The sequence below is a fragment of the Coprinopsis cinerea genome (assembly GCF_000182895.1).
Source record: "Coprinopsis cinerea okayama7#130 chromosome 5 map unlocalized cont3.5, whole genome shotgun sequence".
Lineage (NCBI taxonomy): Eukaryota > Fungi > Basidiomycota > Agaricomycetes > Agaricales > Psathyrellaceae > Coprinopsis > Coprinopsis cinerea.
In genome coordinates this window covers 3,109,217-3,127,170 of record NW_003307540.1, presented here as the reverse complement: position 1 = coordinate 3,127,170, position 17,954 = coordinate 3,109,217, and the positions used below count along the sequence as shown (strand labels likewise).

General features: G+C 52.3%; 1 protein-coding gene across 1 annotated transcript; it reads left to right on the top strand.

Moving 5' to 3' along the window:
* Positions 1–95: 95 nt before the first annotated feature.
* On the top strand, positions 96–1,954 carry CC1G_07910 (hypothetical protein; the record flags this gene model as incomplete). The annotated part of the gene is made up of 2 exons (XM_001839143.1): positions 96–126; positions 180–1,954. The coding sequence occupies 2 exons, from the start codon at positions 96–98 to the stop codon at positions 1,952–1,954; spliced, it is 1,806 nt and encodes a 601-aa protein (XP_001839195.1).
* Positions 1,955–17,954: the final 16,000 nt, after the last annotated feature.

The window sequence follows — 17,954 nt, the reverse complement described above, 5'->3', positions numbered from 1 at the left end:
GAACAGCACCCAAGTTGAAACTCAGCTGATAAATTAGCCTTGCCGCGTCCTTTCTTCTTGCTTTCAAAGCGCGACGACAGTTCGACCCGGTCTAAATGCCTGCTGAGGACCCAACGTCGCCCTCTGGTAAGCGCTGGAGACGCTCAGTCTGGTAACTAACTGACACGCCCAACGCCCAGTTTTACCGGTGTCCAACGACGTGGCAGGAGAACTTGCCCAGCGAGCAGCTCGACGTGACTTTATCGACTTACGCATCGCTGAACTCGAGGAAGAGATTCGAAAATGGAAGAGCGACAGAAACGAGCTGTCTGATATTGCTCGGCTGCCACCAGAGGTACTCAGTCGGGTCTTCATCCACTACCAGCAACTTTGCGCGTCATTGTCCAGAATCTCCGACTTTGGGAGAATCCTGAGGCCCTTTGAATGGACTCAAGTCACGCACGTTTCGCGGTATTGGAGGGATACAGCACTGGCTTTCCCGGAGCTTTGGTCCAACATCCAGGCCACCACGAACCCCCGCTGGGCCCAGGTCATGTTTGACCGGGCAAAACAAGCCCCGATCTCCCTCACCTTCTCCTCGAACTCGAGCACCAGGCCAGAACTCGCCGAGGTGATCAAAGATGCGTGCTCGCAACATCATCGCTTGAAAGGCCTCAACGTCATCGGCTACAACGACTTCATTCGCCAGATGCTCGAGAAGCTCACGTCTCCAGCCCCTAATCTCCAGACACTGAATCTGGAATACGGTGGCTTGCCCTACGTCGACCTCGGGCGCCCAAGCATTCCAAACAACCTTTTGGGAGGCGAAGCCCCGTCGCTTCGCCAACTCCACTTGTCCGGATATCAGTTTTCTTGGGCAACACTTCTACCTATATCCTCCCGCCTCACGTCATTCAAGTTGAACTCTATGCCCAGGAAAGCAGATGGGTTCCCGGGTCCCGATGTAGATGTCTTTTTCCAAGGGATGGAAGCTATGCGAAACCTTCAGGAGTTGGAGTTGAATATCAAGCTTCCAATCACACCTCTGTCCACGTTCCGCGTCATCCCCCTCCCGAAACTCGAATCTCTCAAACTAACCGGCTGTTTCCGCGAATGCGAAAACGTCATGAGGCACCTTGCGCTTCCTTCTTCCCTCCGCGCTACCTTCGAGGTCACCCACGATGTACAAGACACCGATGTCAATGCATCGACGTTCGGACAGACGTTATCCTCTTCCTGGCTTTCTGGCCCGCTTTCGGATCCGCCCTGCGTTATCCGCGATCTTGTCGTCGACAACAATCACTACAGAGCAAGGATCACAGGACGTCTTTCCGGCGTGTATTCTCCCTCCGTACTCAACCTGACACTCAATTCCAACAAATTCCTATCCGAGGTCCTCGCCGCTCTTCCCTTGAACGGTGTCACCAACCTCGGGTTGATGACCGGGTTCACTGCAAAGGACCTAGGAACCTTGTCGCGACTACCATCCGTCCGCACAGTCCAAACCGACCGATTTGCTTCGGAAGAATTTTTCGCGTACGCCCGACGGGATCCTGCTTTGAACCTCGTCCCAACCAAGCCCAACAAGGGAGGAACATCAAAGAACAAGGCCAAGAGAAAACCGAAAACGTCTCCTCCGAAACTCACCCGCTTCGCATCCGTCAAGCGCCTTGTTTTTGAATGTGCTGACTTTGAGAGCATCGATATCGAGCATTTCTTGGACTGGCTGATGATGAGGTACGAGTTGGGGAGGGAGATTGAGTCGGTCAAGTTGTATGGTTGCGTGAGGTTGTATGAGGATGATGTACAGCGGATTGAAGAGGTGGTTGTTGATGTCGATTGGGATGGCGACGAGATTGAGTATTATTCGGATGAAGAGGAGGAGGAGGATGAGGATCATGGGTGTGGTTTGCCGGGATGTATTAACTGCTACGGTGACGATAGTGACTTTGCAGATTACCTTCAGTACTTCTAACCTAGTACATAATAACCATTTATTTGGTCGAGTATTTGACGCTCAGGGTGGATCGAACCGCCAACTCGTTGACCAGGTACGTCTATTGCGTACTTCCTTCAAGGCTGAATTGAACGTCATTAGTAGCCCGTACCTCAGATAGGTTTCCTATACTCGCCCGTAGATAGGGGTGCGTAAACCACCGCGACGCGTCGCGTCGCGTCTAAACTTGGGATTCCGATCAGCCCACAGAGCAACCGTTGCCGCGACTCGCCTTTATTATCTCGACCATCGAAAGCGGTGCCCTCTAGTTTCTGGAATGAAGAGTCAATCAAACAGCACCTTGGTAGTATGAGCAGTCTGAGTAGACAGCACTGTTGCTTGCCTTAAACGACTGCTTGGATACGAAGATGCAGCTTCCAAAAATCGGGTCTGTGGCAAGTACTCTTCCTAAGAATGGAGCCTAATAACTGTCTGTCGCCCACAGATAGAGACCGAGAATGTGGGTGGTACTGAGGGCACAGGTTATATCGGCGCTTGGAATGGAGATTTTACAGTAGCTTGAGTAAATGTCAGGTGTCGTCGTCCTTGTCGAGGTCATGAAGTCAACTTCAAGCTAGGCTCTAAATCCAAGCTTCGAGTATTGCAGGTGTCGAGAGCCTTGCTCAACAGTGCCCTCAAATTTCGGGCATCGATAAGTAATACACGAGTGCTGCCATTGCAGCCCTCCAAGCAGTGTGCCGGGTCGGTATGGGCGGCACGACCCCATTGAACGCTCGATTTGGATAATGGCGATGGACTTCGCGAGTGGCGAGTGTGTGTCGACCTCGAGGTGCGCTTCTTGACGCCAGGCAGGTCACAGGTGGGCTTTCTGTCTCCATTTGGGCAATGGGAGAATGGCTTCTGTGAGAGAGAGATCAATCATTCGCATCAGCGATCAAATTGGCTCGTGTTCTTCCTTTTTGGGATGTCGTCATTGCCACTCGACAGCCCTTTGTGCCACAGTGTGGAAAACATATATAAAGGGCGGGGGTTGGTTCGTTGGGGTCCCACATCTTTCTTCCCTTCGTCCATCATCTCCTCCCCTGCATTCCTCCCTTCCCCTCCTCTCCCTTCTCCTCTTCTCCCTCTTTCGACTTCGAGCTTTGTGGCTGACGACGACACCGACTATCGATTGTGACTGCGAATACTGGCAACGAGTTCGAGGGGCGTCGGGATGAAGACCAGATCTCACTCCAGTCACTCGCCAAGGGTGTCGGAGCAAAAATGATAAAAAAAAGGAATAAAATTAGAGATGTGTCTTCATCCCGACTGCTTATCCACCGACGAGCTCGAGGTGCGTCGAGACGAAGACCAGATCTCACTCCAGTCACTCGCCAAGGGTGTCGGAGAAAAAAAGATAGAGAAAAAAAAGATTGTAGAGTTGTGTCTTCGTCCCGACCACCCTTCTGACGAGTTCGACACCCGCACCGACAACCTGATCTTGACTTGGTCTTCGGATTCTCTGGGTCTCGTGCTCGCTCCTTCTCTCTGGGTCAGGCTCTCTCTGGATGTGGCTACAACTACGTGGGCTTATCTTGTCTTCTCTGTGACTCGTCGTCTCCTTCACTGTGCTCTGGCGACGCTCTTGGGTCTGCCCACCTAGTTCCTTGTTCCTGGCGACGGCAGCGATGATCTTCGGCGCGTCCGACTGGGCTTTGTGGGCTAATATCTTTTGTGGCTTTCTGGATCTCGGCTACCTTGCTGGTCGACTACCGGCTTATACCGTGTCTCTGGGCTTTCTCTGGCTATGGCCACTGGTGTCGCGAAGAGCGAACACTAAACCAAACCAAAGACCAGAAGAGCGGAGCAGATGAGAGCAGAGAGCGAGATAGAGAGCGATGAGCGACTGAGGCAGATGAATGCTGAAAGCGGTGTATTGACGAAGAGAGGTCAAGCTGAGGAAATACAGAGGAATCTACCTAGCTTATATACCTATTCTACAGTCTACATAGCCGCGATGAGTCAAGGTGACGAACGGATGGCGAGACACAAAAGAACAATAAGGAGAGTCACAAGGCTGCGCGAAGGCTGCGCGAAGAGCGAAGAAACAATAACGGAGTAACGAGGCAGTGCAAGAATGGAGAGAACAATAAGACGTAGGGCGAAGGGCATAACGAGGCAGTGTTCCATGGGAGAAAGTGTCCGTGTCGAGAATAAGAGCAAAAATGAGAATAAAGAAAAGGTGATAAGAGCGATGAAAGCGATAAGATAAGATAAGGAAAAATAGGGGCTCGTACTTGCTGTTCACGACATTACCCCCCTTCTAAGCTTCATCGTCCTCGATGATCACTGGCAGGCGTCGTCCAAGCTCCCAGTCGAAGTCGGTAGGTGGTGTATCCGTGAAGTTCTCAAGCGAGCGCCAAGGGAGAGAAGCGAAGGTGGTGGCTGAGATGCGGCGGGGAGCAGAGGGGTGACGTTGATGGAACTCCTTGACGGCGTCGGGGGCGTGCTCCAAGTTCTCTTCTGGTTCCCAAGTATCCTCTGTCGATCCGTAGCCCTTCCAACTGACCAGGTACTCCAGCCTGCGATTCTTCCCTCGTCCTTTCCAACGACTGTCGAGGATGTCGTGAACCTCGTATTCAAGCTCCCCCTCCAGTTCAACAGGCTCAGGCGGAGGTGGCAGAATGCCATTGACATCATTGCCTTTCCAGGGAGAGAGCTTGTCAACGTGGAACACAGGATGAATGCGGGAAAGGGATGGGGGAAGTTCAAGACGATAGTCGAGGTCGCCAATTCGTTCGATGATCTTGTAAGGGCCGAGTTGGAGGTCGCCAAGTTTCCGAGTAGGAACTTTGATCTGGATGTCCTTAGCGTTGAGCCAGACGTAGTCTCCAACCTTGAACTGGTGAGCTGATCGCTTGCCGGATTCGTACAAGTCCTTCTGTTGCGCTTTCTCAAGGCGTAAGGCGGCTTCGGCATCCTTGCGGACTTCTTGAAGCTGTTGGATGCGTTCATCGACGGGGCGGATGTCAGTTCGTTTACCGACAGGGATGTTGAAGTGAGGGATGTAGCCGTAGAGGACTTCAAAGGGTGATCGGTCGTGGGCAGAGTGGATTCGGGCAGTTGATAACGAATTCGGCCATAGGAAGGTGTTTGTCCCAATCATCTTGTCGGCGGCTGACGTAGAGGCGGAGATACTTCTCGACTTCTTGGTTGGCTCGTTCAGTCTGTCCGTTGGCCTGAGGGTGATAGGCAGTGGTGAGGTTGGACTCGATACCTAGACGCTTGAGGAGGGTGCGCATGACCTTGGAGGCAAACTGAGGACCGCGATCGCTGATGAACCGGAGTGGGAGGCCGTGGAGGCGAAAGACTTCTCGGTAATAGATGTCGGCGACACCTTCGGTGGTGATGTCGGAAGTGCAGGGAAGGGCGTGAAGGAGCTTGCTGTAGTGGTCGACAAAGACGATGATGGCATCATGTCCATTGGCATCAGGAAGCTGGGTAATAAGGTCGACTCCAACGGTCTCCCAGGGGCCATCGGGTACCTCCAAGGGCTGAGTCGAGGCGCGGGGGTGCTGGGCGTGTTTCTTCCGGGCACAGATGTCGCAACCTTCCACATACTTCTTGACAAAGGCTCGCATGGTCGGCCACCAGTACTGTCGTTCAACTCGTTCGAGGGTTCCGTGTACGCCAGGATGTCCAGAGGTAGGATCGTCGTGGCACTGTTTGAGAACGTCGCGTCGAAGTTCATCGTCTGGGGGAACGTAGACTCGACCCTTGTAGTACACAAGGCCGTTATCCTCCTCCCATTCAGCGAGACCAGAGGTGAGACGACGGGGACCTGTCTTGCGGGAGTTGGGCGAGTCCATCCAGGACCTGGGATTCTCGGGCGCTGGCCTGCCGGATACGGTCCTCCAAGGGGTTGACGACCATGCTCGAGGCGGCGAGCTTGGCAAACAGCTCGGGTTTGAGTACCACCTGTTGTTTGTTGTCCTCAGCGTCGGAGACCTGGTGAATATCGAGGCGGGAGAGGGCGTCGGCTTGGGTGTTGGATTTTCCAGGGCGATGGGTGAGCGAGAACCGGAAGCGGGAAAGGTAGAGGGCCCAACGAGCTTGTCGACGGCTGAGGTCTTGTGCGGTGCGCCAGTATTCGAGGTTGGAATGGTCGGTGACGATCTCGAATGGTTCGGGGAGTCCTTCCAGGAAGTGGCGCCAATCCTTGAGAGCCTCGATAATGGCCAGCATCTCCCGGTCGTAGATCTCGTAGTTCCGTTCGGCGGGCTGCATGGAGGCGGACCGGAATGCAACGGGGTGCCAGAGGCCGTCGTCCTGCTTCTGGAGGAGGGCTCCTCCAGTGGCAAAGCCGGAGGCGTCGACTTCAATGCGAGTGGGGCGATCAGGGTCCCAGAGTGCCAGGATGGGGGCAGACGTGAAGGTGTTGCGGAGGGTGTCGAAAGCCTGCTGCTGAGGTTCGTTCCATTGCCAGGGGACGTTCTTCTTGGTGAGGTCATTGAGCGGCCGGGCGATGGTGGCGAAATCCTTGATGAAACGTCGGGTAGAAGTTGGCGAACCCGAGGGAAACCACGAACGGCGCGGAGGTTGCGAGGGAACTGGCCAGTTGCGGACGGCTTCGACTTTGGCGGGGTCCATGCTGACTTCGCCCTCACGGATGATCAGCCCGAGGTATTCGATCTCCTGACGTTCGAACTCGCACTTCTCTGGCCGGAGATACAGATCGTGCTTCTTGAGGCGATGCAGAACTTCGTGTACAACTTGTCGGTGCTCGTCAAGTGTAGCCGTGAAGATAAGGATGTCGTCCAGATATACCGCAACCTTTCCTCCAGCAATGAGGTCCGAGAAGATCGAGTTCATGAGAGCTTGGAATGTCGCCGGGGAGTTGGTTAGGCCGAAGAACATGACAAGTGGTTCGTAGAGTCCCTGGTTGGTGGCAAACGCAGCCTTCCACTCATCTCCTTCCTTAATCCGGATGTTGTTGTAACCCCAGCGAACATCGAATTTCGTGAAGTACTTGGCACCGCGGAGTCGGTTGATGATGTCGGAGACGAGGGGGAGGGGGTAGCGGTTCTTGACGGTGATCTCGTTGAGCTTGCGGTAGTCCTGAACGAAGCGGAGCTTGCCATCCTTCTTCTTGACGAAGAAGACCGGGGAGGAGAGGGGAGACTTGGAGGGTCGAATGTACCCCTTCTTGAGATTCTCGTCGAGGAACCGATTAAGCTCTTCTTGCTCGTTCTGAGACATGGGGTAAACCTTGGTGCGCATGGTAGCCGGGGCTCCGGGGATCAGATCGATGGCGTGGTCCCAGGGTTTGTGTTCGGGTAGGCGATGCGACTCGGACTCGGAGAAGACGGAGGCGTGTTGGCGGTACTGCGGGGGAACCATCTCCTCGAAAGTTTTCTGGGGTTTGGCTTTCTGAGATTTCTCGGCAATTTGTTGGGAGTAAGTGAATCCTGCAGCGCACCAAAGTTCGTCACCCGTTTCCTCGATCAACCCTGCTCGTAGCCATTTCCTGCGAGTAGTTCGGTTGGCACGGATACGGCAAAGGGGTGGTTCGGCTTGCTCTGGTTCCGGTTCGGGAGCGAGACCGGAGTTAGGTGTGGTAGGCACAGGGGGAGGGTCATCCGGGGCATCAATCTGTTCGAGAATAGCGTCACCCGAGGGTACCCCTCGACTGGGAGGGTGCGCGTCCTCGTCTGGAATCTCCTCGATCGTGACACTAGAGACTTTGGAGGGGACCTGGAGGGTGCCGTTGCGCCAATCGATAGTGGGGTTGATCTTTTCGAAGCCAGGGGAGCCCAAGGATGATGTCCTCGCCTCCCAGATCGGCGATAAGGAAGTCGGTCCATTCAGAGTGACCATCCACCGTGAGTTCTAGCCGTGCGAAATGTGTGATGTTGCCGGACTGGTTAGGGGTACCGTCGATGTTGAGGAGTCGGATGGGATGTCGGAGAGGGAAGGTGGTGATGTTGTGTCGATCGACAAAGGGTCTATCCAGGAACTTGCCTGTCGCCCCACAGTCGATCATGGCCGCGGAGTTGGTACTGCGATTTCTGCCTCTGAGCCTCACGTTCACGCGAAAGTGTGACGAACGGGGGTTTATTTCGCGAATCGAGCTAATAGTACATGAACGGATGGAGTCATATTCAGAAATGGCGTACGGAGGAGCAAAGGGTGCCTGCGTTGCGGCAGGGACGGGCACCCGTTTCAAAAACCCTGGTGGAGCCTCTGGAGTTGAGCCAGGATGTCGAGTTGTTGTTGTTGAGTGGCAGAGAGGGAGGCGAGCGCTTGGGGCGGGGGCAGAAGGCGTGGCAGGGAGTGGTGCGCGGCAACGGTGGTCAGTGGCAGCAGGGGCGGGTTCGTCGAAGAGGGAGAAGGGCGCTTCCTGGGTAGCGGCGACACGGCGACGCGGAAGTCGAGAGAGCCCTCGTCCAGGTGGGAATCCCATGTACTTGTCCTGGCAGACGGTGGCAGCATGTCCCATACGCTGGCAGTAGTTGCAGCGTAACGCCCCATGATTCCCATCCTTCTTGTTGTGACCGGTGGATCCACAGCCGAAGCATCGACCGCGCATGGCATTGAGGAAGTCCTGGTAGGTCTTGCCACTAGGGCCAGGTCGGGTAGCATCGATCTCCATTGCGTACGGATCACGAGCGGGGGCAGGAGTGGGAGCGGGAGCGTACTGGGCCAGGGAGGTGCGGGACGAGTTGGGGTTCATGTTCCGCATGACGAACTCGTTTTTGATGGCTTGAGCGACAAGTTCCTCCAAGTTGGCAGGTTCCTTGATGAGATTGCTGAGGGCGAGCCAGAGAAGGTGTTCCTGGGAGAGCTTCCTCTTGAAGCGAGCCATTCCGTCCGAATCGGGGATAAGTTGGTGCGCGAAAAGATGTCGACGAAGCGAGAGGCGAAGTCGGCTACAGTCCCTCGACCAAGAGTGAGCTGCTCAAGCTCCTGGAGGGCAGCCTGGGCGTCGTTGGCAGGTTGGAAGCGTTGCTTGAACTCGGTGAGGAAGTTAGCCCACTTTCCCCCAGCGAAGGGCCATGGCTTGGTGCTGTCGGCGTCATGATCGGCAATCTGCTGAAGGAAGCGAGATGCCCATCGGCCGGCTTCTCCATGCATGTACGAGAGGGCCGTGGAGATCCATTCCTTGTCATCTCGAGTGCCATCGTCCTTCTTCAACTGGGGTTGGTGTCCGGCCCAGTTGGTAAAGAACTGGAGGAAGCGTCGGGCATCTTCAGCCTTGCCGTGGAAGGGCTCAGGCGCCTTGACCGGGCTCTTGCTAGAGGAGGTCTTGGCGGCTGTGAGGTGGCTGACCAGGGTAGAGATGGCGGTGGTGAGCTGGTTTTGCTGTTCCTGGAGTTTTGCGAGATCGGCGGCGGACATCGTGAAGTCGTCGGTGGTTTGGGAAGTGGAAGAGGGTAGAGTAGTTGGTTGGGTGGAAGTGGGAGGTTTCTGTTCTGAGCTTGGAGCGTCAGATGTATCCTCCAACTGCCGAGAGGTGTGGAGAGGGGGGATGGACACGGGCGAGAGATGAAAGAGGCGGGGGTTTGTTGGTGTAGAGCGACCGGAGGAGCTGAGGCGTTGTGCGGAGATGAGGGGTGCGGATGCGGCTAAAGCGGAGTGGAGGGTATTGAACGGTGGGAGGATGTTTTCCTGTTCAGGGGATGCTGATCGGACGCTAAGGGACTGGACGACTTCTTCTTCGTCTTCCTCGTCTTCTTCTTCGGGATCGGTGTCGGGATCTGGAAGCTTGAATGAACCGGCTTTGGCAGCAGGAGAGGTGTTTGCAGAGCGGTAAGCTTGGTACGGGGTTTCTGGGGATTCAGCGGCGGTGGGTTGCGTTTCGGAGGGCGGAGTCCTGGGGTTGTTGCGGGCGAATTCTTCAACCGCTTGCTGATTAACGGGGGACGGAGATTCGGCGTTTAACTTGAGGGAGTTGATATAGACCCAGTCGTGTACGGAAGGTTCGTGGTAACGGTTGGGGCAGGGCTGTTCGGAGCAGGCGGTCCAACGGTTGAGGCTCGGTAGATGGACGTCTAGGACGATGGGGTGACCGTCGCTGACCGACGAACGACGAAGTGCGGGCTTAAACAGACAGGAGGTGTCTTCCGGTGCGGCGGAAATCTTGACGGAGTGCGGGGACCAGAGTTGCCAGGGAGGGACCTGATCGGCAGGTCAACCAGGAGCCAGAAATGCGGATGATGCAGGAGCAACGATCGGCGTTGCCGGTGCACAAAGGTAGCTTGACCTAATGTCGCGAAGAGCGAACACTAAACCAAACCAAAGACCAGAAGAGCGGAGCAGATGAGAGCAGAGAGCGAGATAAGAGCGATGAGCGACTGAGGCAGATGAATGCTGAAGCGGTGTATTGACGAAGAGGTCAAGCTGAGGAAATACAGAGGAATCTACCTAGCTTATATACCTATCTCTACAGTCTACATAGCCGCGATGAGTCAAGGTGACGAACGGATGGCGAGACACAAAAGAACAATAAGGAGAGTCACAAGGCTGCGCGAAGGCTGCGCGAAGAGCGAAGAAACAATAACGGAGTAACGAGGCAGTGCAAGAATGGAGAGAACAATAAGACGTAGGGCGAAGGGCATAACGAGGCAGTGTTCCATGGGAGAAAGTGTCCGTGTCGAGAATAAGAGCAAAAATGAGAATAAAGAAAAGGTGATAAGAGCGATGAAAGCGATAAGATAAGATAAGGAAAAATAGGGGCTCGTACTTGCTGTTCACGACAACTGGTGTTCTTCTCTCTGGGGGATCCTTCGATGTGCTCTCGGTTCTGGCTTGGTTATTTCGGTGGTGTCGAGCAAACACTATCTAGCTAAGGTGGTCTACTCTAAGACTTACCAGGTAGAGTTTTATGTGAGGCTAACTAGTGGCTAACTACAAGAGTTGTGACGAACTCTGTCATCTATTCCAAGGCCAGGGGTTGGTATTTATAGTTTACAGGAAGCGTGACAGATGTGACATAAACTACATAAATATGGAAGGTGTGACGGGTGAGTAAGCGAATGAGTCATCATGAGTAAGAATGAGCGATAATGACGCGATATGGTGCAAGTATTAGCACCTACTCATGTGACGTTCCAGAAATGTTCTACACTAGAATGTTCTAGAGTGTTCTGGACCAAGTCTCACTAATCTAATCTAATCTACGATATAATCTACAGATAAGATAAGATAAGTTCAACACTCCCCCTCGCTAAGTGCAGCTATGAATAGCGCGCTGAGCGTACTCAAGAACTTAAGCCCTTCCAAACTCAAGTCCGAGTTGTTCACGGAAATGCTCAAACTTGACATGACCGAGAGGTTTGGTAAACATGTCAGCAGGATTGTCATTAGTGTCGACGCGAAGAATCTCGACGTCTCCATCTTCAACACGTTCGCGGATGTAGTGATAGCGAACATCAATGTGTTTGATTCGACGTTCCTGAATAGGGTTTGAGCCAATGAAGATAGCTCCATTGTTATCCGTGCAGATCGGCACTTTGTCGATGGGCATGCCTAATTCGTTGAACATATGCTTTAGCCACATGACCTGACGGCTACAATCAGAAAGCGCCATATATTCGGCTTCTGTAGACGAAGTAGCGATGGTCTTCTGGGCATGGGAAGTCCAACAGATAACGGCATTAGCCAACTTGACGATAAATCCAGTCACGGACCTGCGTTTGATGGGATCAGCGGCAAAGTCCGAATCCGAGTAGGCGATGAGTCCTTGTGAGGAAGAACCATCTAAGACCAGTGCGTAGTCCATAGTCCCTCGGAGGTATCGGCAGATGTAGAGCGCCTTGTCGAGGTGCTCCTTGGACGGATTTGCTGCAAACTGCGATAGCTTGGTGACAGCATACGCAATGTCGGGACGAGTGCCTACATATAGGTATAGCAGCGATCCAATCACAGACTCGGAACGTTGTCGAAGTTGGTGATCCACGGGACCAGTATTCGGAAGAGGTTTGTATCCCTCAACCATGGGAGTTCGAGCCACTCGGCAGTCCATCATTCCGAAGCGTTCTATAGACTGTTTTGAGGTAGTCTTTCTGATCAAGGCGTATGGTTTTTCCTTGACGTTTGATCCGCATTCGGAGGAATTCGGTTGGTTCGCCAAGATCACGGCATTCCCATTTTTGCTTGAACTCGTCTTTCTTTTGATTGACAAGTCGCTTGGAGGGTCCCATGAACAGAATGTCATCGACATATGCGATCATGATGACGAAGTTGCCATCTTTCTCCTGGAAAATAAAGATTCCGGTATCGGTCGAAAGTCGTCTAAAGCCAAGAAGCTTGGCAGACTCTACAAGTTCCTTGTACCAGGAGTTGGAAGCTTGTTTGAGACCGTAGATAGCTCGGAGCAGCCGGAACACTTTATGCTCCTGACCAGGTACCTTGAAGCCTTCGGGTTGTTCCATATAGATCTCCTCTTCAAGTTTGCCATAGAGAAAGGCATTCTTGACATCGACGGCGGTGACATACCAGCCTTCGAGTGCAGCGACAGCAAGCATCGTGCGAACTGATTCATAACGAACCACGGGAGAGAAGATTTCGTTGAAGTCAACACCTTCAACTTGGTGAGAAACCCTTGGCAACAAGTCTGGCTCTAAGTCGACCGTCTGGTTTGACATCGAACACCCATCGGCATTTGATCGCTTTACGACCAGCAGGCAGAGTGACGAGGATATAGACGCCGCGCTTCTGGAGTGCCTCAATCTCCAGCTTGCAAGCAGCTAACCATTTCTCACGCTGTTTAGGCGGAAGTTTTTGGATGTCACGGAATGTGTATTCACGTGGTGACTTCTGAAGGGGTTTATCGGGCGAAACTGCCTTAGAAAGCAAGTATGTGATAAACTCTACTCCCCCCTTCCCTGACCAATCGGGGCCAATCGTTTCTCTAGGTCTCCACGCTCATCAGCAGTGCCACTATCGCGATTTGGATTATCGGCAGGATTCGGTCTGGGAACCTCATCTTGCGTTCTAGACTTGTGGTAACCGGCAGGCCTTCGCTCGGTATCTCCACACAGTCTTTCTCCAATCACGCTGCGATTGAGCATCAATTTGTGAAGGGGTTTTATCCCCCATAGATGGAGCCTGGGCGAGTAACGGTTCTCCGCTCACGGCCAGATCTTTGAGGTTGGTCCGGTTGTTGTTCCGGAGCCAGTGGTTCCTCTGGTTGATCTCCCAGGGCAGGTGGCGGCGGATCTTGAGGTTGATCGTCGTCACGATCTCCCCCTCGATCCCTTTGGGGAAGGTCATCATTTTGGGAGTTGGGACGATGGACAAAGTCATCATCGTCACCTCCTTCAGGAGAAATGTTGTCATCTCCGCGATCCGATGGTGGAGGCGGTTCGTCGCCGGCACGAACGCCACCTCGTTGAGGTTGTGCACCAGGACACTTCGGGAAGTAAGTCTCATCAAAGACAGCCGTAGCGCCTCGGAAGAGACTGTTGTTGTGTAAGCGCATGAAGAGATAACCCTTCATTCCCTCAGGATATCCTAAGAACACCATAAGTTCAGATTTGGGTGATAGTTTGTTCTTTCGGACTTCTTCGGGAAGGTAGACGTAAGCGCCACAACCAAAGACACGTAAGTGCGAGATGTCAGGGACTTTCTTGTGTAATAGCTCATACGGAGTTTTCCACTTAAGACGTCTGACAGGCGTGCGATTGTAGAGATGCACGGCATGTGACACCGAGAATTCCCACCAGGACTCAGGAAGACAGGCGTCAAAGCGAAGTGCCTGGGCCTTATCCATAATTGTCCTGATAAAACGCTCAGCCCTGCCGTTTTGTTGGGGCTGACGCGGAACGCTCTGTAGGATTTTGATGCCAAGTTCCTTCAGTGCGTTATCGAAATTCTTCGGACTTAAATTCTCCCCCTCCATCCGACATCCATTCTTTGATGGAGGCGTTAAATTGGGTCTTGACCATAGCAACAAAGTCGCGTAAGGCCTTGATGGGCATCATCCTTCTTTCGGAGAAGGACGATCCAACCGTGGGGAGGTATAGTCATCGAAGAAAGCGATAAAGTACTTGTACCGGTGATAGGATTCTACCGGGAAGCTCTTAAGATCAGAGTGAATCTTCTCAAAAGGCTTCTTCGCACGAGAAGTTGATGGTGGGAACGATTTTGATGGCATCTTTCCCTCATGACATCCCTTGCAGGGAGACATCTTTTCGGGTACAGAGACATTCTGTGGGAAACCCTTGGTATGTCCCTTCGCTTTCTCAAGCACTTCCTTTGAGGGGTGCCCAAAGCGTCGATGCATGGTTTGGTAGTCGACGGAATAAACCATCGAGAGCTGTTTTGCCGCTAGACTCTTTACGGAAGTGATCCGAGTCTTAACCCAGAAAATGGTGTGACCGGGTATAGCCGGACGGCAAACGATAGCTTGAGATTGATCGGGCTTATAGATGCCGATCGATTTGTTATCACCGTGAACGTAATGTCCACGTTGTTGAAGAAAACTCTCCCATAGAGAGTAGTCGTCCGTGTAGGTTGGGGACATGATAGACAGGATATAGACGAGTCCTGACTTCTTGATATTTCCCATGAGAATCATTCACCATGTGTTTGATGAAGACGGATCCAACTCCAGCCCAACGAAGAGTAGCCTTTTTATCAGCTGTGCGAATTTCGGGCGAATTTCTTAATGGAGTATAGGATGCGAAATCGGTCTCATCACTAGTGACGTGCATAGAACAACCAGGAGTCCATCATCCAGACGTCATACCCATGGAATGGAGAATGGCATTCAGAACAACTCGCGAAGAACGAGGAAATAGACATATATTGCCGAGCGAGGTAATTCAAAGCAATACATAAGTCCATATACAGATCATCACGTAATACAGCAGCATCAATTAGAATAGAGCGCTGTGTGAGATCAGCAAGTTGTTCATTCAGCCGACGGGATGACACACACCTTTGTTCGTCGATGTGTCCGGTGTCGAGTTCCATGGCAGTGTCCTCAATCTCCGTGTCCGCTTTGAAGTCGGGTTCGTCATCGGTATCCATGCCAAGTGAGACTGCGTCATCGTTGTCGGAGTCTGTAAAGAGAGGAGACTCAGAACGAGCACGTTTGGCAGGAGGAGGTGATTCGAGACGATCTTCGAGTGACTTCTTAACGGGGAAATCCATGAGGGGTCGGAGATTTTTGGCGGTGCGAGGAACATGAAGCCGATCGCAGATCTCCTGAGCCTGTGCCAAGTCCGGATAAACTGGATGAGTCCCTGGGATCGTTGGTCTTTCTCGGCGGTAGCGGGGGTGTAAACTTGAGCCGGGAAGATTGACAGGGACTTTGTTGACTTTGATGCCGGACGAGGTAAACGAGGCGACGGAGGTAGTAGTGGGAGTAGGAGTGTGATGGTGAGCCGAGATGATGTGGGAGCCAAGGACGACAGCGGAAGCAATTTGGGAGGAGTCATCAGAATCGGAATCAGAATCAGCGTCAACCATGTGAGTGTGGTGGTGATGATGGTGTTGCTTCTTCTTTCCGGACGACTTCCCACGCTTGGACTTCTTCTTGTCGTTAGAAGACTGTCCTTGCTGTCCTTGGGTAGGCGAGTTAGAAGACGACTGCTGCTGCTTCTGCTGCTTGAAAGTGGGGTACCCTTCTTCCGCTTGATCGCTGACATCTTGTTGGCGTGAACGTAACCCTGAGTTCGACGTTCATACTCCGCCATGATGGCTTCGTACACATCAGCCAATTTGAGTTCCTTGACCTTTTTGTTCTGCATCAACAGAACCGCAATGCTATCCCATTTCTGGGGAATTGCGTTGATCAGGATCATGGCTTGGAAGAAGTCAGGCATTCTGACACCATTGGCGTGAAGTCGATCAAAGACTGATCGGAGATCATCCATTTGTGGTACCGGATTTTCATTTTCCGAAAGCTTGAAAGCGATAGCCTTCCTGAAATCGGCAAAGACGGCAAAGACCACGGATGCCCCTGGAGTACCGTAACTTTCCTCCAACTTCGTCCAAATGGTTCGAGCCAATTGGTTTGACTGGATGGTCAAGCGAATAGCAGGTGTCATGCGTAAGGTGAGGGCACCTTTAGCAGTCATATTCTTCTCGAGCCACGCCCTTTGCTCCTTCCGGCGAGCTTCTTTGTCTTCCTCCTTGGCATCGGGGGGAAGATCAGAAGGCTCCGGATTGGTCCCATCAACAACATCCCACACGCCAGCAAATTGGAGATAAGCGATGGCGAGCGGCTTCCATTCTCGATAGTTGGTGCCATCAAGAATCGGAACGAGTTGAGTGAGGGCGGAGGACATGGTTGTTGAGATCTGTCAAAGACGATCCGATCATCAGCATGGCGTTCTCGTGAGAGAATAGAAGGACAAGTGTGCAGCCAAAAATAGCGCTCCTTAGTCCCCTGATCGCAGCCAAAAATAGCGCAGATCATGACGACCACAAGTAGTAAGCCTTAGAGCATCTAGATGTCAGCCAAAAAAGCGCAAACTAGATTCTGGATGCAGCCAGAGACTAGCGCAAACCAGATTTAGCAATGCAGCCAAACAAGCGCAAAGCTAAAGCCTAGCGGGGCTCATAACCTGTCGAGCAAACACTATCTAGCTAAGGTGGTCTACTCTAAGACTTACCAGGTAGAGTTTTATGTGAGGCTAACTAGTGGCTAACTACAAGAGTTGTGACGAACTCTGTCATCTATTCCAAGGCCAGGGGTTGGTATTTATAGTTTACAGGAAGCGTGACAGATGTGACATAAACTACATAAATATGGAAGGTGTGACGGGTGAGTTAAGCGAATGAGTCATCATGAGTAAGAATGAGCGATAATGACGCGATATGGTGCAAGTATTAGCACCTACTCATGTGACGTTCCAGAATGTTCTACACTAGAATGTTCTAGAGTGTTCTGGACCAAGTCTCACTAATCTAATCTAATCTACGATATAATCTACAGATAAGATAAGATATAGTTCAACAGGTGGCTCTGTCTTTCTGAGTGCTCGCTGAGTGTCTTGGACTTGTCTGTGCTCCACGTCACACTTGTCTTGTCTTCGGTGTGGCTATCGTGGCTGGTCTGATCTGTCACGGCTCCTCTCTTTCGACTTCTGACTCGGGAACTTCGCGCCACTGCTTTCTCGTTGCTTTTCCCCCAACAACACGACATCTTGTTCCGATTATCTTTTCATTTGCTGCTATCGGAAGTTCATCTCTCTGTGTGCTTCGACCTGTGCTGTGTTTCTCTTGGCTCCAGCTCGGATTTCTGAGGCATTTGTTTTTCTCGGACATGTCTCTTCGTGAGTCTTGAGCTTGAGATGGGTCTATGGATTGGGGGATGAGTGATGTTGAGCCTTGACTCTTAAGAGCTTGCGCGCAACGTCCGGCGTTATTCATCTTTGCTTTCTCCGACATCTTGCACACCTTTCTCCCGTCCCTTAAGCTTCAGCCCTTTCACAGCATGCCTTCGACATTGTTATGCCTTGTGGGTAGGGTATGGTGGGTCAAGACCAAGGCTTGACGATTCTTTTGAATGTGAGTTGATGGTACGCCGTTATTGGGCTCGTCGTGTCCTTCCTGACCCCCTTTTAAGACAGTTACACCTCAAAGTGTGATTGGGATTTGATTTCTGAGTCCTAAGTGAGTAGTATCTTCTATTGTCGATGGCGATTTTACTAATATATTGGCTCATAATGTTCCAGGTTCTGAGATGAATTGTGAGGCTATGTGAGCGTGAGTGTGAGGTATGTCTTTCTTCTTCTCTTACCCGTGTTCTCCAGGCTGATATATGGATAGATCTAGTGAAGTCAGATATCTGTATGCTTCAAGACCGTCACTTTTGAGCGCTTTATTCTGAGCAATCGGGCGACGCCGACTACACTGTTTGATCTAAACTACGAAGTTCTACTCATGCTCCTCGAGTCCGAGTCACCAATATCGAGGACGGTACGCGTTGGTTACTTGGCTTCTTATCGTTGATCCTCTCCTTCCAGGCATGGCTCACCTTATTCTCATTCACCACTTGGTCTCCCTTTACAATCACGTTCGGTAC